The sequence below is a fragment of the Natator depressus genome, chromosome 9 (assembly GCF_965152275.1).
Source record: "Natator depressus isolate rNatDep1 chromosome 9, rNatDep2.hap1, whole genome shotgun sequence".
NCBI lineage: Eukaryota > Metazoa > Chordata > Testudines > Cheloniidae > Natator > Natator depressus.
In genome coordinates, this window is record NC_134242.1 from 16,513,981 (window position 1) to 16,536,423 (window position 22,443).

At 39.7% G+C, this 22,443-nt stretch overlaps 1 protein-coding gene across 3 annotated transcripts in view; it reads left to right on the plus strand.

Annotated features, from left to right (window-relative positions):
- PHC3 (polyhomeotic homolog 3) overlaps positions 1-22,443 on the plus strand; it is a 104,904-nt gene that overhangs the window by 1,800 nt on the left and 80,661 nt on the right. For 2 of the 3 annotated variants that reach the window (XM_074963587.1, XM_074963586.1), the window contains exons 2-6: positions 1,739-1,931; positions 5,694-5,852; positions 8,346-8,423; positions 11,508-11,666; positions 16,100-16,198. In XM_074963587.1, coding sequence (XP_074819688.1) covers positions 1,739-1,931; positions 5,694-5,852; positions 8,346-8,423; positions 11,508-11,666; positions 16,100-16,198 — 688 coding nt within the window. The remainder of the gene's footprint in view (positions 1-1,738; positions 1,932-5,693; positions 5,853-8,345; positions 8,424-11,507; positions 11,667-16,099; positions 16,199-22,443) is intronic. The other variant, XM_074963588.1, reaches the window with a different exon arrangement.

Here is a 22,443-nt window from a genome sequence, read left to right on the forward strand (position 1 = left end):
TTGATTTGAGTGAGTTATGCACCCAAGGGGTTTAAGATTGGATCTCAAATTAAACATAACAAAAACTCTGCATAATTATAGTATATTTTCTTCATATAATTATTGCATTAATGTTCTACAAATGAATGCTTGGGAAAGTTGGGAGCGTAATAAAGCTCTTTTTGAGCAAGTGGGACCATTTAAGCTAAAGGAGTAACTCTTATCTTGCAGAAATCATAGCCTGTTGGCCTCTTTTGGATCAGCCACTGGAGGCGGATGCATCACACACATAGCCAGTGTTGTACCTTCAAAATACTTATCAATTATGAAAATTAAACATCCAGAGTGATTCCCTATATTAATAACTTAGTTGAATTACACAAGATTCTGCTCAAATCGGAAAGAGAAATTTTAAATGTAAATGTTTCATTGAAGCGCACCCAAGATCCTGCACAGGAGGGAAATACAATACTGTAAAGTTTGCCTCTATCTTAATTGCCTTCTTACCTGTTACATTTTTTTCTTAATATTGAATGATACTAACATGTGCACATAGGGGTGTTGTCCTCTGCTGGAGAGTATCAGAACTGATCAGCTTTGTACCATAAGCCCTATACATAACACCTAATGATGATGATACTGTACCTAACTCTTACATATCATTTTTCATTAGTAGATCTCTAAGCACTTTGCAAACAAGTATCATTATTCCCATTTTACAGCTGGAGATTCTCTTTCAGTTCAAGTGGTAGGAGGCCTATGCTTTTGGAGCAAGAATTCTGAGTTATTTTCCCACTACTGCAATGAGGTTCCCAATGGCCATGGCAAGCAGCATAGTGACAAGTGTGAAGTCCTAGATTGTCACATGTTTGTTAGAATTTATTGATTATTACAAGTTATGTACTGTAAGATAGCACTCTACAGAGCTTTGTTATGCTCTTAGCAATGCTGTTCGTGTGCAGTATACTGCAACTTTCTAAAGGACTGCTTTCTGTGCTCCGCTACCTTCTCTTAAAAACATAAAGTAAAAGAAAAAGTATGTTCTCCTATGATCCTACTCCCTCCAAAAATAGTAGTCCTGCTGTTTATTGTTGCTCTGACCATACTGAAACAGAAAAATCGAACAAAAATGTTAACTCCACCAGAAACTCATAGTGAGTTTACTTAAATTTTAAACACGGCTTCTATGAAGAGAAGTCATCTTCTACAGAAGAAAGAAAGAAAGGTTGGTTAGGAAAGCTGAGGAGATCTACATTAAGTGAATGGAATCTGTATTTCAGATGGTGGGTAAAGAGAGGCCAGAATAGATAAGAAGATTCCCTTCGTACAACACTGCTCTTCTGCATAAAGCAGCAGAGAAGTAAAAGCAATTTTCCCACAGTCTTGTCTCCTGAGGGCAAAAGTGAACCACCAATGATTTTTTTTTTTTTCCCAGAAACTTTATCTTGGTGCAGGTGCATGATGTGAGTAGGCAGTGGCTTTTCCACTGTGCTTCTTTGCAGGATGGTGATATAATGTGTAGCTTGGTGGTATTCAGTTTTGACGGTAATTACATCAGTAAACTACTACTTTAGGAGTTTTTGATGTAGCTTAAGTGTATTATACCTAATAATTTGAAATAGAATACCTTTACAAGCTTAAAACTGTGTCTGCCTGTCCACAAGTGATATACAATGAGTCCTTTTCTTAGGAATTAACATAAATTGTCCATGATTATTTCTTTAGAATAATTTTAGATTTTTTTTTTCTTTAAATTCAGTACATCATGTACTAGTATAAATGAACTGCTTGAATTTCCTGCCAGACTGAAAGAACATTGCACTGCTATGGAGAATGAATCCAATGCAACAACATGTTCCGCATGTACAACTACCATCACCACCACCTCCTCCTCTCGGACACAACCACCGCAGATATCTGTCTACAGTGGCTCTGACCGACATGCTGTACAGGTACTGGGGTGTGATGTAGAGCAGAGGTTCTCAACCAGGGATCCGGGGCCCCCGGGGGGCCACGAGCAGGTTTCATGGGGGCCTCCCAAATAAGAGAGCAAAGCCAGTGTTAGACTTGCAGGAGCCCAGGGCAGAAAGCCGAAGCCTGAGCCTTGCCATGCGAGGCTGAAGCCGAAGCCCGAGCAACTTGGGTCCCCTGTGCCCCTGCCCTGCTTGTTACCCCCTAACGCTGGCCCTGGCTTTTAATCTACTGGATATGTAAAAAAACAGTTGTGTGGCGCAGGTGGGCCAGGGAGTTTTTATAGCATGTTGGGGGGGCCTCAGAAGGTTGAGAACCTCTGATGTAGTGTAGAGAGAAATAGAAAGAATTTCATAAACAAAGTTTACTGATTAAAAACTCAAACATAGGCAACATACTGGCTTATAAAAATAAATCGGGCAGTGCTGCATGCTAGTAAGTTAAAAGTTTCATTCTTTCTCTTCTGGTTCTCACTGTCTGGGTTGTTTGAGTGTATTCATGAAATATTGATTGTTTACAAAAAACTTTCAGTGGTAGAAACTGTGCTGCTGACTTGAATCTTGCACTATACAGACTAGTTTTGTTATCACAATCATAAGTAGTGGAGCGGATGAAATATCTAGATTCCCTGGAACCACAGCCTTGTCATGACAAGGGTCAGCTCAGCTCTCTGGTCTTTTGCGTAGATAAATTGTGTACCATGTATTTTGTAAGGTTGTATGTGAGGTTTTTCTGATGAGACCTTTAAAAACCAATGTGCATAGACATTAATGATGAAATCTTGGCTTCATTGAAGTCAGTGGTAAAACTCCCATTGACTTCATTGGAGCTAGAATTTTATCCCAAAGGTCCTGTGACGCGTTTTTGAAGAGTAGGTGTAGAAGGTTGCCCCAGCATTCTTGCCAGTCTTTTCTCTCTAATCCCGGCTATTGTGCAACATTTCTTAGTGCCAGTTATCTGCCATTTACCTCAGAAGAGCCAGCATTTCAGTAGGGCTGTATAGTATGTATTTTATCTGTAAAGTGATTTGGGAACAACTGAGCTGAAAGGTGCTATATAATGTGGATTGTCAAAGACAGGCTTATACTGTAGACCAGAATGTGTATGTTAGTTACAATCTATAATTCACTTGAACGTTGATTATGTAGGAAGTTTAGTGTTATGCAGGTGTTCAGGGAGTGGGGGAGTGTTTGTTTGTTTCTTATTTTCTTGCAATGGTGAACTTCCATTATAACGCTAACAAAATTAAAATAGCTGAGTATTTTGTAGGGCTGTCAATTAATCGCAGTTAACTCACTCAATTAACTCAAAAAATTAATCACGATTAATACCAGTTTTAATTGCACTGTTAAGCAATAGAATACCAATTGACATTTATTAAATATTTTGGATTTTTTCTACATTTTCATATATATTATATTCTGTGTTGTAATTAAAATCAAAAATTAAAATTAAATAAATTACAAATATTTGCACTGAAAAAATTATAAACAATAGTATTTTTCAATTCACCACATACAAGCACTGTAGTGCAATCTTTGTAGTGAAAGTGCAACTTACAAATGTAGTTTTGTGGGGGGTTTTTTGTTACATAACTGCACTCAAAAACAATGTAAAACTTCAGAGCCTACAAGTCCACTCAGTCCTACTTGTTGTTCAGCCAATCACGCAGACAAACAAGTTTGTTTACGTTGACAGGAGATAATACTGTTCTCTTCTTATTTACAATGTCACCAGAAAGTGAGAACAGGCATTTGCATGGCACTTTTGTAGCTGGCATTGCAAGGTATTTGCATACCAGATATGCTAAACATTCATATGCCCCTTCATGCTTCAGCCACCATTCCAGAGGACAAGCTTCCATGCTGATGACGCTCATTAAAAAAAAAAAATGCGTTAATTACATTTGTAACTGAACTCTTTGGGGGAGAATAGTATGTCTCCTGTTCTGTTTTACGTGCATTCTGCCATATATTTATCGTTATTGCAGTCTTGGATGATGACCCAGCACATGTTCATTTTAAGAACATTTTCAGTGCAGATTTGACAAAATGCAAAGAAGGTATCAATGTGAGATTTCTAAAGATAGTTACAGCACTCGACCCAAGGTTTAAGAATCTGAAGTGCCTTCCAAAATCTGAGAGGGACGAGGTGTGGAGCATGCTTTCAGAAGTCTTAAAAGTGCAGCATTCCTATGCAGAAACTACAGAACCTGAACCACAAAAGAGAAAATCAACCTTCTGCTGGTGGTATCTGACTCAGATAATGAAAATGAACATGCGTCGGTCCACGCTGTTTTCGATTGTTATCGAGCAGAACCCATCATTAGCATGTGTGCATGTCCTCTGGAATGGTGGTTGAAGCATCAAGGGACATATGAATATTTATCATATCTGGCATGAAAATATCTTGCAACACTGGCTACAACAGTGCCATGAGAACCCCTGGTCTCACTTTCAGGTGACATTGTAAACAAAAAGTGAGCAACATTATTTCCTGCAAATTGTAACTAAACTTGTTTGTCTGAGCGATTGGCTGAAGTAGGACTGAGTGGACGTGTAGGCTCTAAAGTTTTACATTGTTTTATTTTTGAATGCAGTTTTTTTTGTACATAATTCTACATTTGTAAGTTCAACTTTCATGATAGAGATTGCACTACAGTACTTGTGTCAAGGTTCCTCCCCCACTCTGAACTCAAATATGGGGACCTGCATGAAAACCTCCCAAGCTTACTTTTACCAGCTTAGGTTAAAACTTCCCCAAGGTACAAATTAATTTTATCCTTTGTCCTTGGATCTCCACTGCCACCACCAAACTCTAACTGGGTTTACTGGGAAACGTAGTTTGGACATGTCTTTCCCCCCAAAATCCTCCCAACCCTTGCACCCCACTTCCTGGGAAAGGTTTGGTAAAAATCCTCACCAATTTGCATAGGTGACCACAGACCCAAACCCTTGGATCTGAGAACAATGAAAAAGCATTCAGTTTTCTTACAAGAAGACTTTTAATAGAAATAGAAGTAAATAGAAGTAAAGGAATCCCCCCTGTAAAATCAGGATGGTAGATACCTTACAGGGTAATTAGATTCAAAACATAGAGAATCCCTCTAGGCAAAACCTTAAGTTACAAAAAGACACACAGACAGGAATAGTCATTCTATTCAGCACAGTTCCTTTCTCAGCCATTTAAAGAAATCATAATCTAACACATACCTAGCTAGAATACTTACTAAAAGTTCTAAGACTCCATTCCTGTTCTATCCCCAGCAAAAGCAGCATACAGATAGCCACAGACTCTTTGTTTCTCTCCCTCCTCCCACCTTTTGAAAGTTTCTTGTCTCCTCATTGGTCATTTTGGTCAGGTGCCAGCGAGGTTACCTTTAGCTTCTTAACCCTTTACAGGTGAGAGGATTTTTCCTCTGGCCAGGAGGGATTTTAAAGGGGTTTACCCTTCCCTTTATATTTATGACAACTTGTATTAGGTGAATTGAAAAATACTATTTCTTTTGTTTTTTACAGTGCAAATATTTGTAATAAAAAATATAAAGTGAGCACTCTACAGTTTGTATTCCGTGTTGTAACTGAAATGAATATATTTGAAAATGGAGAAAACATCCGAAAATATTTAAATAAATGGTTTTCTATTATTGTTTAACAGTGTGATTAATCGTAATTAATTATTTTAATCGCTTGACAGCCCCAATATTTTGTAATTGTGATTTGTTATGTATTGGTATATTGCAGGTTATTCAACAGGCCTTGCATCGTCCCCCTAGCTCAGCTGCTCAGTATCTTCAGCAGATGTATGCAGCCCAACAGCAGCATTTAATGCTGCAGACTGCTGCTCTACAACAGCAGCACTTAAGCAGTACCCAGTTTCAGAGTCTGGCAGCTGTTCCACAGGTGAGACTTAAATATGTTGTGATGTTCTGCTTAGGACACCCAGAACTGTGAGCCACCATGTTACCCCCCTGCCCCTCAGCAAGAGTGAGTTTTGCTGGAGATTAAACTGTGTCCCCGCTCCCTGACAAAGCAACTTGTCTGCTTCACCGGCAAACTCCTCAAGACTCTGCTAGCGTTAATCTTGCCTTGCAGGTAATAATCAATGAACCTCAGTTCCTGAGTTCCTCCCTCAGTGTGTGGTCTCTCTCACTAGACACTCACAGAAATTGTTAAATTAAGTTTTCTTCCTCCAAAGAGACAGTGTACATATTAGCCTGTTTACTTAGCTGAAGACTTTCATTTACTTCAGTATAATGGCACTGAGATGATTCATAGTAAAACTTAGAAAAAGTTTTTATTAACAAAGAAGAGATTTTAGTGATATTCTAAGCAAGAGAGGGAGACAGATATGGTTATATACAAAACAAAACATACTTTATATTGGCTAAAACTTAATTTTAGCAGGATACAATCTTTGCCTAAGCAGTTTTCTTACTTATATCAGGTTACCAGCATCCCCAACCTTTCGGATGACAGGATCCAACTTTCACAGGCTGAAAGGGTACTGTACGCTATGTCCCTTAAATAATGGATAGTTTAAAAGTCTTTTTGCTCCCCTTATGTTACCCAAAGCCCATTGTCTCTGCCTTAAGAGCCAGGAACGCATCCTAGGTACAGGTTCTGTCCCCTGGTGAGCTCACTAACCTCCTCCTTCCATTTGTTAGCTTGATGGCTTTGTTTACCTTATACATAAATTTACTTTCATTGTCCTTTGCCTGCAATCAAGATGGTGAGACAGGCAAATCCACGTTCCTTTGTTTAATGTATGCACTGCCTCCCAAGCCCATATTTCCAGCACACACACAACACTTTGTACACAAACTGTACATATCACACAATGATTTTGGAACCAGCGTGTCATCAGTTTACATATAATGCCTTACAAGACACCATTTAGATACGTATTATGACACCAGTGCATTGTGGGTACTGTGTGTGTGAGGCCTGATATGAACTACAGTATGATGGGCCCTCTGCCAGTTGGCAATGAGGGCTCCCAGGGTCACATGTGTAAAACTAATACTCTAGGATGAAAAATGTAAACCATTACCAAACATAAACAACAGCTTTACTGTGCATGTCTAAATATCTCACAATAATTCATTGTAGTATTTTAGTGACTTTATTCTTTTAATTGTCTCTGTGTGGACTGCATACCCACTTGAATATCTTTAGTTTTGTAAGAATCTCAGTAGGTGCCTATCCTATGCTCTGGGTGTCCATTACATATATTATATAATTATCTGTATAGTGTATTTTGGTAAAATAAAGGACTTAATGATGTTAACAGGAAAAATCCAAACTTCTCCAACCCTCAACCCCCTTTCCAAAATATGGATGCAGGGGAAGGAACATAATAGTCCTTAATACAGATAAAATAAAAATAATTAGTGTTTTATATTTTATTTTGGTACTTAATTTTAGTGAATCATGCCGAGGAATATGGGTACATAATAAGTTACAATAAACCTTAGTTGTAATTCTGAAATTGGAAAAGAAAGTACGAGACAATGCCATGTTCTGTTCCCATTTACAGAGGCTTTAGCATTAATCATCACAAGAAGCCTTCTCCAATGCTCATTAAAGTCAGTGGAAAGACTTCCATTGACCTCAGTGGTTATTGGAAAGGGAACAGTACCCCGGTGAGAGAGGTAATTGTCATTTTACACATGGAGAGGCTGAGACATGAAGAGTTAAAGACTTCAAGACTATACAGCTTTATTTTATCAGACATAGGATTAGGACTCGGGAGTTGCTGGATCACAGTCGTGTACCTCTTCCACTGGATCGTGCTGATTGCCTGAGATAGTCATATGATCTCAACCTATAATTGAGATGACTCAGATGAAGGTAGCTGATGTTGCATCCATGTTCAATAAAGGACCTTGAATTTAAAACAATTAAATATAATCCACACAGGGCTTGACCTGGTAATCCTTACTCATTTGAGTACATATTAAAATATATGGGGGATGTCTCATCTGAGTAAGCATAGTGGGATTGCATTCTTAATTAGAAAGTGGATCCTGTTTCCTTGATGTTCAGATATGTTTTAGGCTGTTATCCACATTGCGGGTAACCCTGCTCTCACCCCCAAAAGCAAAACAAGATTGCCATGCAAATAAAAGTGAATATTTGTAAACAGATTCAAAGGTAGCCAACAATAGAGAGAACTGAGGACACTGGGCACTTTAGGACCCATAGTCTGGAGTGCACTGTGCTGTAAACATATCCCTAACGCTACTGGGTAAAATTTATTTATTTTTACTGGTAATTCAGAGAAAGGGTAAAACTAGAGGTGGGTTTCTGTTGGCTCATGTAATAATAGCTGTTGTTTAAACACTTTTTATTTCTGCTTAGCTGACGTATTTAACATATATTCTTGCTATTTAGGCAAGCCTGTCGGGTGGAAGGCAGTGTGCATCACCTACTGGGAGCGTCACTCAGCAGTCAAGCATGTCACAGACCTCGGTATGTAATCAAACAAGGTTCTATATCCCATCCTAGCCTTCAATGGCTTTAATGCAACTTCTTGTAAAGAAAACATTTTTCATGTTTAAAATAAATAAATCTGACTAAAATTATTGCAACATAATGAGAAGTAGATACATAATGAGACTGTAGTAGTTAGAGGTAAAAAAGATGTATTAGATCATAGAATCATTAATTAATGTAAGATACACTCCTCTAAAAGGACATCATGTGTTTAAACTAGTACCCCAATTAGTCTGGGATTTTCAAAGGAATCCAAGATAGTTAGTTGCCCAATTCCCCTTTGAAAATCTCAACCTTTATCTTAAGAAAATACTAAGTACAATTTCTAGGAAGCATAATTTAACATTAAGTTGCATAATATTTTACAGTTATTGGACAAAATTTTCAAATTTGAAAATCTAAAATTAGGCACCTAAACCCATATGTGGGTAGTTAAATAAAGGTAGCTTGATCTTCAGAGCTGCTGAGCAAGCTGTGGGTAGTTAGCACCTTAAAAGAGTAGACCACTTTTAGTCATGCCTAAATATGGATTTAGGCACTTAACTTTAGACACCCAAATGTTAATATTTTTCTTAAAATATTAATTGCTGGCTTGTACCACATTCAGTAAGTATCTATTTGTGGTAGCTGTTCAGATTAATCAGTTTCCACAATATTACCCTTTATACTAATTATTGTTTCAGATTCTGATTGAGGCACACTGTTAAAGTACACAAATACCCAATTGTTATTTATGAATTACAGGCCACTGTGTTTAGTGCAGTCATTTTCAACCTTTTTTCATTTGCAGACCCTTAAAAAAATTTCAAATGGTGGTGTCGACCCATTTGGAAGTCTTAGACAGTCTGCAGATCCCAGGTTGAAAACCACTGTTGAATGGTAACCGCAGCCTTTTGCGGAGCCCTTAGACATAGTCTGTGGAACCCCAGGGGTTGAAAATCACTGGTGTAGTGCAAAAATAGAAACACTTTGTTTGGCCTCTACAATTACAGATTTTCAATGCTGTTCCTTTAAAATGCCACACCTTATTTGTATGACATAAGGCTTTTTGCAGTTATGGTCTCATAAAATACATGTGTTTAGTAGGGAGCTATTACAGAAGTGCTTGTCAGTCTGTTAACTTGCATCTGTTAATTGGAAATGCTGAGGAACAGATTAAAGTAAACATAAGGTTTAATTTTTCAAAATCTCAGAAGCTCACTGTTGCATCAAATTTCACATTTCTAATTTTGTAACACTAGGTATTGTCATTGTTCAATTTAAATGCACAATGACATTTAGGTATACAAATTGGCCAATTAAGTATATCTGGTCATCTTCTCATATAGATACTTGGTTTGTGTATGCATTCATGATAACTGTATACAGAAATCAGACAAGCGATTACACATAATTTGAAGATTCTGATTCCTTGAAAACCAGTACAAGCATAGCAAAATTTTAATGTGGCGATGCCGGGAAGTGTAATATCTTCAAAGTCAAAACATCGTAAGTCTCAGGAAGACAGATTTAACTGTTTCAATAGGTTCCACTTTTGAATATTGTATAATGGAATAGCTTTGAAAAACTAGATGTGACAGATTACTATGCTTGCAAAATATTTGTATCCCAATGTTTTTCCTAGTTGTGAGCTTAATTCTGAGCTGCTAATCTTTATTTTTTACTTTGTAGTAACTCACTTTATAGTAAACTAATTTATAATAATTGGTTGGATTACTAACAATTATAATAGACTACTAAGTATTTAGAGAGACCAACCTTGTCTCTCTAAATATCCTGGGATTGACTCAGCTACAACTACACTTCACACTAAGTCTTTGACTTTTAACGTTCTATGGCCATTTAGCATAAAATAAGTATAATTCTTTGGATAGTACAAACAACTGGCATCATCAGATGAAAACTATGTTATCTTTTCTTCATTTCATGGTAACTCTGGTAAATTATCCATAGTTAAATAACCTTTTCATTAATTAGTTTTTGTTTCTGTTCAACTATAATAAATTAATTGCTGTCTTCTCCAGTGCATTCATTCTTTAGCTAGAACTTCCATTCACAACTCACAAAAACACCTATTGATCCAACAATGACAGTTTATCATTCATTAAGAATACTTACATTAAACCAAACATTCATTATTGGGAATTATGCATTTTCATGTGAAGAATACAATGCACAGTGTAAATTTTAAATTGGCAGTGATATTTAAGGATTTGTTTGTAATGGCCTTGTGTTCCTCCAAATGACATTCATGCAACCTAAGCCCCACATTTACTTTTTTTTTTTTTTTTTTTATGTACACACGAATCATTAATTATTTAGAACCTGTATCTGGGTGAATTATGCCTATGCACAATTCTTTGAAGCCAGTTATCTCTGAACCTGTGAAATTTAAGCTAACATTTTCATATTCTTCTTTATCTTCACTAGTTTACAATTTTACCAAAATACTGTGAATTTCTTCATTTGAAAATTTACCTGTGTGAACTCTTTTGTTATTTACTTCATTTAAATAAACGTGCACCTCTGAAGTGATATGTAAATAACTCCTTGTTTTCCATCCTAAAGCAGCACATGAATATGAAGGTGTGAGAAAAGGAGTAGATCGTGTTGCAGTGTGGATTATTGATGCCACTGATTTGAATTGGTGCCTTAAACTAGTGACAGACCACATATTTCTGTATTGTATATGCTTTAGCTATATCTGTTTCATGTTCAATGCAAAACTAAAAATAAAACTTATGGTGACAAGTAACTCTTCAATTCATGGATTGAACTGCCCAAGCATGGCTGCATGTAAATTGCATTATTATAATGAAAATGTGTAATACTGCCACATTAATATTGCTACTTATAAAAAATGGTACTGCCTGAGCGTTCACACAGTAGCTGACTTATTTTGATGAGAATCTGTAGCAGTCATACACTTTTTAGATCAAAATATTGGTGAAGTCTTTACAGCTTGGATGCTACAACTGCCTTGACGTATTTGGTAACGCTGATTGACTTTAAAACCTAGGATGAAGGGCCATGACTAAAGTAACATTTTTACTTCCTTAGATTAACCTTTCCACCTCTCCTACACCTCCACAATTAATAAGCCGTTCACAGACCTCCAACACTACTAGCAGCAGTATAACCCAACAGACTATGTTGCTGGGGAGCACTTCTCCTACCCTGAGTGCAAGCCAGGCTCAAATGTACCTCCGAGCACAAATGGTAAGTTTCACAAGTTGCCGTGTTCACAGTTAATTTTTGAAAGTTTTACTGGTTTGTTTGTTTGTTTGTAAATGGTTCAGGTATCTTTAGCTTCAGGCAGTGTTGGGAATTTGGTAGCTTATTTTTGTACGTAAATAGTTCTTAGAGCAGAGGTGGGCAAACTACGGCCCGCGGGCCACATCCGGCCCGCGGGACCGTCCAGCCCGGCCCCTGAGCTCCTGGCTGGGGAGGCTAGCCCTCGACCCCTACCCTGCTGTCCCTCCTCCCCCGCAGCCATGCCGCTGCACTGGCAGAGCTGTGCGTGGCGGGGCTGCGCGCTTATGCAGGGCAGTGTGTCTGGCTCCGGCCGAGCAGTGCGGCTCCAGACATGCTGCTCTGAGCGGCATGGTAAGGGGACCGGGGCCGGGGGGTTGGATATGGGGCAGGGAGTCCTGGGAGGCAGTCGGGACAGGGAGCAGGGGATGGTTGGATGGGGCAGAAGTTTGGGGGGGGGGCAACAAGGGGGGTTGGATGGGGGTGGGGTCCTGGGGGGGCGGTTGGGGCGGGGGGGTCCCGGGAAGGGGTGGTCAGGGGGCAAGGAGCAGGGGGGATTGGATGGGTCGGCGGTTCTGAGGGGGGAAGTCAGGGGGTGGGAAGTGGGAGAGGTTGGATAGGGGGCGGGGGCCAGGCTGTTTGGGGATGCACAGCCTTCCCTACCCGGCCCTCCATACATTTTTGCATCCCGATGTGGCCCTTGGGCCAAAAAGTTTGCCCACCCCTATCTTAGAGCAATGTGAGCCACAGAGACAAAGGGACTGTTTAATGCTTTGAGAGCAGAAAAAAGAAATTCTGCTTTAGAACAGCTCAATGTTATTTGGTGAGATGATTGAACATTTGTAAAATAGGATGAGAACATCTGACCTTGTTTAGTGGATATATGACTAGACATACAGTAGCTGTCTGTATTCCCAGCAGATTGTTCTAATGTGTTTCTAACATCAGAGTTCACAGGCTCTTGATTAAAGCTTTCTCACATTTAACTAAGAATATGCTTCGATGGAGTATTGCCTCTGGAGACTGACTTGGGTCTATTGATTTCATTCTGTTAAGATTCATATGGGATTCATTTGATTTTTGCAATTTCCTGTCAGTGTTGTATTTTCATGTTTTTAAACAGGGTAATTTTCAAAGTTTGAATAATTCTACAGTAAAAGAAAATGACTGTTGTAAAACCTTAATTATGGAGATTTAAAAAATTTAATGCTGTTCACAGTGCAAACACAAACTCCTGTCCTGCAGTGAGCTTTGCATGGGCAGACCCCTGCCCTTGTGCGGAGCCTCACCGAAGGCATTGGGGCTCTGCACAAGTGCACAGATCCATCCAGGTGGTATTCAGTGCTGGTGCGGGGCCAGAGATATTTCTGTTTGCATGCAAGCTATGGCCCAGGTCCTGCAAGGACTTATGCATGTGCTTTGTGCACTGAGTACTCCCCATCGACTTCAGATCTCATTCCATAATAGGGGTTCTTGATATTAGTGGGATTACTCACAGTGCATGAAGTTAAGTACACCGGACCCTCGCGCGAATTCACATACAACACGGTTGCAGCCATGGATCCCAAATTGAATTACTTTAATTGCAATTCATTTTCACGTGGTCCCCGCTATAACATGATACCACGCATGGATCCCAAATCCCGCGTTCTAGTGAGGGTTCGGTGTACATGCCTAAGACTTGCACGATTGGGACCTATAATTATATTTAGGAAAAAGCCCCTCGTCCCCCTGAGATTTGTAAAACAATATAGGTACACCCTGGTAGAGCTTTTTCTTATCCTATTAAATTTCCTACATACTTATTGAGAAAGTAGTTAAAACCATAGATGCAGCAATCTAGTATATGCTACCAGTGTATTGTGGACATTTGGAAGGAGCTGTCTCCAATTTGCAAAAAATAAATAAAGGGAGTTTCAAAGAGACTGATGTATAAAACTAATGGTGGATACCTAATGTATTGAATAGGATGGAAAAAGTCACAATATATACCTGTGTGACCAGAGTCCCAGGGGAGCCACACTGGAATTACTCAATTAGGGTGAACTGCAAAGAATGGGGCATATCCAATTCTTAACAACACAGGTTTGCATTTCAAAGTTCTAGCCTATCTAGCATGGAGTGGCCCTAATTACCATTCACATACTTTTCTAACATGTCTCTACAGGTTGACTCTGGGTCATTTAGCCTATAGAATGCTTAACCCTTTCTGGCCACGTGTCACACTTTCTATAAGATTTGCTGCAATTATACATCAGTGGTAGCAACAATGATTTGCATGGTCATATTTTAATCAGATAACGTCACAACATGTATATCTATTTAACTTTTCAGTATGTGTTGTCTAGCTAGTGTGAACAGCTAATTTACTCAGATTTTTTCACCCCCAATGCCAGTGATATTGGTATTTCAACATTTGACACTCAATTCAAGTAAATAATGTAAGGTATTGTAGTGTACAGCAGTAATACAATATCAGTAGTTTTTCATTTCAGTTCCCTTTTAGATATTTGAGAGCAGCTATTTACTGAGTCTTGGGAGATTCAGATGTGATGTGGAAAGTGCAGAAGATACGCTTTTGTGTCTCTTTAGTTATGATACAGTTCTCTTTATAATATAAAATACTATCTTTAAGACCTGTAGGAGAGTGCAGTCTCCAAGCACACCCTCATGCAGTGTGGCATGTCACTGCAGTCCCCTACCTCAGTTTCCAGATATAATTCATTTACACTCCAAAGTCTTTAGGAACAATATTCTCACTCTTTTGGGTTCTAATTTATTAAACATTAACCTAGCTCTCAAAAGAGCTGCCTTTTCGTCCAACCCTAGGTTCAGGGTCCCCCAAGCCCTCCTTTCTGGGACTGTGTGCTTCAAGTGCTGGCATCCTCCATCCACAGACTCCCCTGTTTAGTTCAGGGCTTTTCACAACCTTCCTTGTTGGACTGTGTCCTTTAAATCCTCCCTTCAGCAAGCTCTCCCTGACTGGGCTTGGAACCTTGTTTTTTTGAGTCATCCATCCCCATCACCTGACCACTCCCTTGACCCTTCCCATGTGGGTCTAATTATCCTAAACACCTGGGTAGGGAGCCTTGCTCCTCTCACTCTACAAGGCTCATGGGCCTGGGCCTTCCTGCTGCCATAGAGAGCAATGACCTGGGTTTTTCCTATCCCTGCCCCCTTCAGACACTATCTTCCTCTGACCCAGTGGCTGTTTGGGTTTCCTTCAGCCTTCCTCTGCCATCCCCAGACACATGGAATGGGGTGACTGGTCTCTCACATTACTTCCTTTGGCCTTAAAGGGACAGGCCTCTGTTACAGGGCCCAATCTTGAAGACTTTTTCCTGAATCATAACCTTGGCTTTAGGCTATTATGTTTTTATTTTTTATGAAACCTTATTTGTTGAATTAACTGTTCCATGGTCTCATTTTAACAGACATGTAGTCTGCTTAGTTCAGAGTGGATATCCTCCTCAACCTCTTTGGTTATCCTTTAAAAGCATTCTTTCTTGCCTTTTTTGCAAGAGTAATTCTTCTGAGGAATTCTAGTATTACACCTACAAATTATTCTGTCTCTTGCAGTGGATGAACTGAAATATTTTTAAAACAATGTTGACAATATACAACACCAAACCCCCATCACCATTAGAACTCATTTGCAATCTTGTTGGCAATCTCAGCACCTGGTTCTAGGGAGGATAGAATGGACAGAGTCTGAACTGTCCCTAGAGAGTCCTTGCAGGTCATGACTGAGACATACCGGTGGTGCTTTGTGGGGAAGCTTCCATTGGTGTTATCTGTATGGTATGTTATCTTAATGAACAGAGGATTTCAGTCTCTAGCTGTGACAGTTTTTTCCCCACAAAACACTTAGTAAGAGTCACTTCTTTGTGTTACTAAACATGATATTCTCTAATTTGAAAGTTCATTTTGAGACACTGTAGTCCAGTTGTCTGAGCAGACTATTGGGAGTCAAGATATGTCCGGTTCTGTTGCTGCTTCATTCCATATCTTTATCTGACTCTGGTTGCTTGACTTTGTGCCTCTGTTCACCCCCTTGCTCTGTAAAATGGAAGAAAGATTAAATAAGCCTCTTTTGAGGCAATTGGATGGAAGGCAACCTATAAGTATGAAAGTATTATTATCCTTAAAATGCAGAACAATTTTTTAAAAATACTTTTGTTTATATAATGTATAGTTTGAGATACCACAAACATTTGCTTTTAAAAAAAAAAAGTTGAGTTAAACAAAAATTTAAATTAGAATTCATGCATCCCTAAGTGTAACACATTTTACTCCCTACTATAAAACATTTTCTTTCATAAATTTCAAGGTTTTACTGTTACCTGATTACTTTATCTGTAAATTGTGTTTTCTTCAGTTTTCTTTTTCTGTCTTCCCAGCTGATTTTTACTCCTGCTACCACTGTGGCTGCTGTCCAGTCTGATATTCCTGTTGTCTCATCATCTTCCTCCTCTTCCTGTCAGTCTGCAGCTACTCAGGTGAGCTTGCCTGGATTCGTTGTATCTCCATTTCACTGAGCTAGAGCCCTACGTGAAATATCAATGTGTATATGTTAATGTTTATATTATAATAGTATCTATAAGTCCTTAATGTGCTCTCTTTAATGTCATAACATAATACATGGAATATTTGGCTTTCAGATGTTACAAACCATAGATACATTTTTTTGTTACAGTAATAATTAGTTAAGGGCAGTCTTCCACAACTCACCTAGCAATAGTTATTTTGTAGGTTACATTGTATGTCTTGCTTTGCTATGAGGCAGATGCATTCCTTTAAAGATCAAGACCTTACTGTTTGGTTCTCATGTTTTACATTTATGACAGTTCTTCATATAGTTCCATTGTTTTTTGACCTAATTTAAAAAAAAAAAAAAGTAATTTAGTAGAAAGGATTACTACATCTTACAAATATGAATTTACATATTGGCATGTGTTATTATTCAATGTGTATGAAGCCACAGAATTGAAAAGTGGCAGGGTTTTCAGTAATGGCAGTATGTTAATAGAACCTGGATCTATTCGGACCATCCTTTCAGATCCCAGGATTCAGTTTCAGTACCCTCTCCCTGCCTGATCAAGGTTGATGAGTTCATGGGAGAGCTGATTGAAACTGATCTTGGATAAGGTGGAGGTATTACTAACAGGTTGGAGAAAATGTCCAGAAGATCTTGCTTACATGGTGGTAGATTTATTGTTTGGGGCCAGGCTATTCTCTTGAGGGGTGGCTAGATGTAATTTTACCATACAATGAACACAGAAATTCAGTACTTGTGGCACCTTAGAGACTAACCAATTTATTTGAGCATAAGCTTTCATGAGCTACAGCTCACTTCATCGGATGCATAAAAGTGGAAAATGCAGTGAGGATGTTTTTATATACACAGATCATGAAAAAATGGGTGTTTATCACTACAAAAGGTTCTCTCCCCCCACCCCACTCTCCTGCTGGTAATAGCTTATCTAAAGTGATCACTCTCCTTACAATGTGTATGATAAACACCCATTTTTTCATGATCTGTGTATATAAAAACATCCTCACTGCATTTTCCACTTTTATGCATCCGATGAAGTGAGCTGTAGCTCACGAAAGCTTATGCTCAAATAAATTGGTTAGTCTAAGATGCCACAAGTACTCCTTTTCTTTTTGCGAATACAGACTAACACGGCTGCTACTCTGAAATAGAAATTCAGGTTTCAACAATAGTCAAGAAAGGCTTATTTTCAATTACAGAATATTCTGATGTTGCATTGGACTTGCCACAATGACCTTTTCAGACTCAAAAAAAGCCCCACAACTTATGCTCAGAATACAATGATAAAGAATGTGGAAGCACAGCTACTCCAAGGCTTTTGTCCTTGGGGATATGTAACACTCATTCTGTGCATTGTGCACAATTCAAGCTCATTAAAGGTTGGAAAAAAAATTGTATAAACCTATTGCACACACAAGATTATGTGAGAAGAACGTTAGGGTGCCAGATTCAATCAACCAAAGGTTAGTAAATGCCACAATTTAAGGTTACTTGTTGCCTGTGTAACTTTAATTCAGCCCTCATGTGTATGTATTATAATACAGTCTTCAGTGAATACTCACTTAATGAGCAGTGATTCAATATTTTATTTTCTGCTCACTGTTCAGTGTGGCCTGTGTCTTATTTACTGTACAGAACTCAAGCCCTGAAAATGATTAATTTACTGTAGCAGGGTCATCACTCACCTCACACAAGGGGCCCTCCCTGGTCAAGTGCATGCGCCTGCAGTTTGTGGAACAGGGTGGCACCCAGATCTTGTGAGTGCCTCCTGTCCTTGATCAATGGTTTCTTCAGTGGGTCTTCAGTGACTCAGCCCTGCGGCTGAGTCACACACACACTGTCTGTAGGTGGAACAGAACAAACCCCTTCCAGAATATACAGTCTTTACCTTCTTCTGGCTCTGGTATGGGGTCGTACCTTCCCCAGGGCTTCTTCCTGGGAGACTCTGTTTTCTTGCAGCCCTACCTGGGCTCAGTTCTGGCTCAATCCCCACAGCCAGCCAGGAGCCCCTGGTCCCTGCACTGAACTGTCCGTGGTCCTGCTGCTCTTTCAGCCAGCCAGGAACATGGTCCTCTCTCTTCCAGCTCCTGCAACAACTGTCTGCCTTTGTCTCTGCAACTCTTTTTTATATGGCTCTCCTGGCCCCTGACTGGCCACTCTTGCAGCCGCTCTGATTGGCTGCTTCCCCTGCATCCACTCCAGGTCACTTGGAGGACTTTTCTTCTGGAATGCGTTACCTAGGGAGGTGGTGGAATCTCCTTCCTTTGAGGTTTTTAGTGTCAGGCTTGACAAAGCCCTGGCTGGGATGATTTAGTTGGGGATTCGTCCTGCTTTGAGCAGGGGGTTGGACTAGATGACCTCCTGAGGTCCCTTCCAACCCTGATATTCTATGATTCTGCTCCTCTCTGGTGTGAGGTGTGGCAGGTGAAAGGCGGATGGGTAGAAGCAATAGATATATCTTGATTTTTAGTAAAAAGAAAAAAGAAAAGGAAAAAAGAAACTTGATTTTTAGTAACGCTTTTGACACAGTCACACATGACATTCTTAAAAGTAAATGAAGGAAATGTTGTCTAGATTAAGCTACTGTAAGGTGGATGCAAATCTGGTTCACAGACCATATTCAAAGTTATCAGTGGTTTGCTGTCAAACTGTGGGGACATATCTAATGGTGTTCTGCAGGGGTCAGTTCTGAGTGTGGTACTGTTCAACATTTTTCTTAATGATTGGATAATGGAGTGGAGAGTGTGTTTATAAAATTTGCAGGTGACATGAAGCAATGAGTGTTCGCTAGCAATTTGAAGGACAGGATTAGAATTCAAAATGACCTTGAGAAATTAGAGAGTTGGTCTGAGATCAACAAAAGAAATTGAATAAAGACAAGTGCAAAGTACTACACTTAAGAAAAAATCAAACGCACAGTTACAAAATGAGGAATAACTTGCTAGTCAGTAATATTTTTCAGAATGCATAGCATTCTAATAAGGCTTGGAAGGATTAAATTTTTATTGGTAAATGTCAATTTCACTATACACACACAAACCAACAAAAATATTTATATTGGTAATTGGAATTTACAGGTAACCAAAGTAAGAAAAATGTTGCTTGAGAACTTATTAGACTGAGTGTGATTTAAGGGTACTTACATTGTACATTTTGACATCATATGCTGAGAATTTGTGTTTTTAATGATTATATAGCTTTTTAACATTTTGAATTTCAACATCTACTGACATTAAATAATTATCAGACCCACCGTATAATTTCCTCAACTGTCAAAATTTAAGTAGATGATAATTGAAAAAGTTGCTTTAAAAATAAACATTGATATGTCCATTAAAATGATAAAAAAATCAGTTTCTGCCAAGCCTGATTATATAGCACTTCATATGTTCGAAGCACAGCTCCTATTAACTTCACTTGCAGCTGAGAGTGCTCAGCACTTCTGCAGATCAGACTGCAGGGTCTTAAGTCCGGCACTCAGAAAATGAGGAACACACTACTAGTGACCACCTGTGAAAAGTACAGTTTAAGTGATTTGATTGGCATCACGTAGGAACTCTGTGGTCGAGGCAGGTATCAACTTTATTTCTGTAGGGCAGCATTCAGCTGCCTTAATCATGAGACCATCCTTTCTCTTCCTGCACTTCCCTGTCTCATTCACAATGCACCTTCCTAGTTTTGCAACAAATGTATGTAGGATGCCTGCCTCAACAGTCTCCTTCACTTCACAACTCTGCTCCATTCCCAGAGCAGGCCCATTCTGTGTACTGAATGAGTCCTTTGGAAAAAATGGTATATGATCAAGTAATTAAAGACTCTCAGAATGCATGTGCACAAGGTGGCTGAATTAAGGTTGCATAGGCAACCTTAATAGTGGCATTTTTTAACTTGAGTGCTTGATTTTGCAAACCTAATGTTCTTTTAATGTAGTTTGTGCATGTAATTTCCTAGTTTTTTTTTTAAAAAATAGACTGGAAAAAAATTCCATCATTTGGCGTCATATTGACACCCACATTGGTGGTCAGAAGGGATGGAACTTTTAGATTCACCACACAAATCTTTGTCAGTTGAGCTAAGTAGTAACTGATAGCTGTAATAGGCTGTCATCCTCTATGTGGAGCAGCACTAGAAGGGGAGGGATTCTTAGATAGTTGCTGACTGCAGTGGGATCTTGGATTCTGTTCCAGGCTCTGGACGTGAATGTGCCTCAGTGGGCACAGATTCTGATCTCCTCCTCACTGGGACCCCTTCTGCCCCATCCTCTCTAAACTCTCTCACTGTTTCAGTTCAGTTTCTTCCTACCCCCTGGGCTCCTTGTTCCAGTCTCATTCTCATCACCTAGCCAGTCCCAAACTCTGCTCCTCAGGCTTCTCACCCCACTCCTCAGGTTTCTCATCTCACACTCCCAGTCCTAGTTTCCATTCTACCATTCCCACTGGCTCCTAGTCCCATTCTCCCTCCCTGGGCTCCTGATTTAGTCTGAATGCCCTCCCTCAGCTCCTTGTCCAGCCAGTCCCAGTTCTTTCCCCACCATCCTTGTGAGATCTGTCTTCATCTCCTTCCCCCACCTTTCTCAGTCTGTCCCAGTTTCTGTCCCCTCACCCCCAGGCTCCTTATTCCAGTCTCTTCCCTCAGTCCTCCTGCAGGTCTGGCTCTTGTCCCCTCTGCATTTGAGCCAGGCAACTTATTCCTCCAGCTTGCCTGGACCCAGCAGGTGAGTCAGTGACAGTGCAGGAGAGACAGTCTCCCTGCTTTCAGCTCAGGTGCTCGGATCTGGACCTGGCATAACCTGCAGCAGTCCAGAGCTATACCTGCACCGTAATTACAACTCAGCCCTGGGCTGGAGTATGCCCAGTGTCTATGGAATCTTTGGGGAATTTAGCTGCTAAAATCTAAGATGTGTCAGCTGAGCATGTGTAAACTGTCATTTTTTTCCAGAGGCTTGTAAATTGGTCAAATTTGGGCACAAGGCACAACCCTGAAACAAAGTTCACTCTCCAGCCAAATTTCATGTGTCTGCTCCAAAGCACAGAGACACTAGAGTTTTTCCAAGAAAAAGCTGCCAGAATTTTTTAACTTGGGCAAAACAATGTATTTTCCCCTAGGCTTTCTTTCAGAAGTGGCTGAACCATTTTGGCTAAAATTTTCAAAAACAAAACAAAACAAAAGTCAGAGGTAGACATCTGGCATTGAAAAATTTAGCTCAAACTGTTCAAAGTTTGACAAAGTTACATGCAACTCAAAGTAAGGTATTTATAATGCAACTGCTGGGCAACCTTAATAATAGATGGTGCTACGACCTGTGCCTATACTAATCCAAGTTAAACATTAAAATGCAACATTGAAGCATCTGTACATAATGCAATTCTGAATCCTTTTTTTGAAGGAAACTACATTTATGTTAATATTTTGTCATAAAGAAACAACAAAATTGAAGTAATTTGTAACCCCCCACAGTAAATGTGGAAAGTTATTCTCTGTCCAAAAGATTTGGAAGAATTGAGGCCATTGCTATAAATGCTTGGAAACGTGATACATTTGTAAAGAAAACCCTTCATAAACTTATTTTCTTTGTGATCAGTTTTCAGCTGCACAATAGTTATTTATCTCTCATTTTTCCTGAAATCCTGGGATTATAGGACTAAAAATACCTGGAGATCCTAAATTCCGGGATTAAACTCCCTAATATCTCCTCTGTGATAGCCTGTTGTCTCTGACATGGGGAATGTTTCCTTTGATATTCATGTATGGTGTATATATAGTATCATGAGAAGAAGTGAGACTGGGCTTAATAGTCCCTATCTCTTTTCAGTTTGGTGTATATCTCAGGGCAAATATCCGTATTGCTTTAAAGGGACAGTGTCAACTTGAAATCAATTAATTGTTTAGGGCAGTGTTTTCCAAACTTGGGACGCTGCTTGTTCAGGGAAAGCCCTTGGCTGGCCTGACCGGTTTGTTTACCTGCCATGTTCACAGGTTTGGCCGATCGCATCTCCCACTGGCCGCGGTTTGCTGTGCCCGGCCAATGGGGGCTGCGGGAAGCGGCGGCCAATACGTCCCTCGGCCCGCACCACTTCCCACAGTCCCCATTGGCTGGGCACAGCGAACCGCAGCCAGTGGGAGCCGCGATCGGCCGAACCTGTGAACGCGGCAGGTAAACAAACCAGCTGGGCCCGCCAGGGGCTTTCC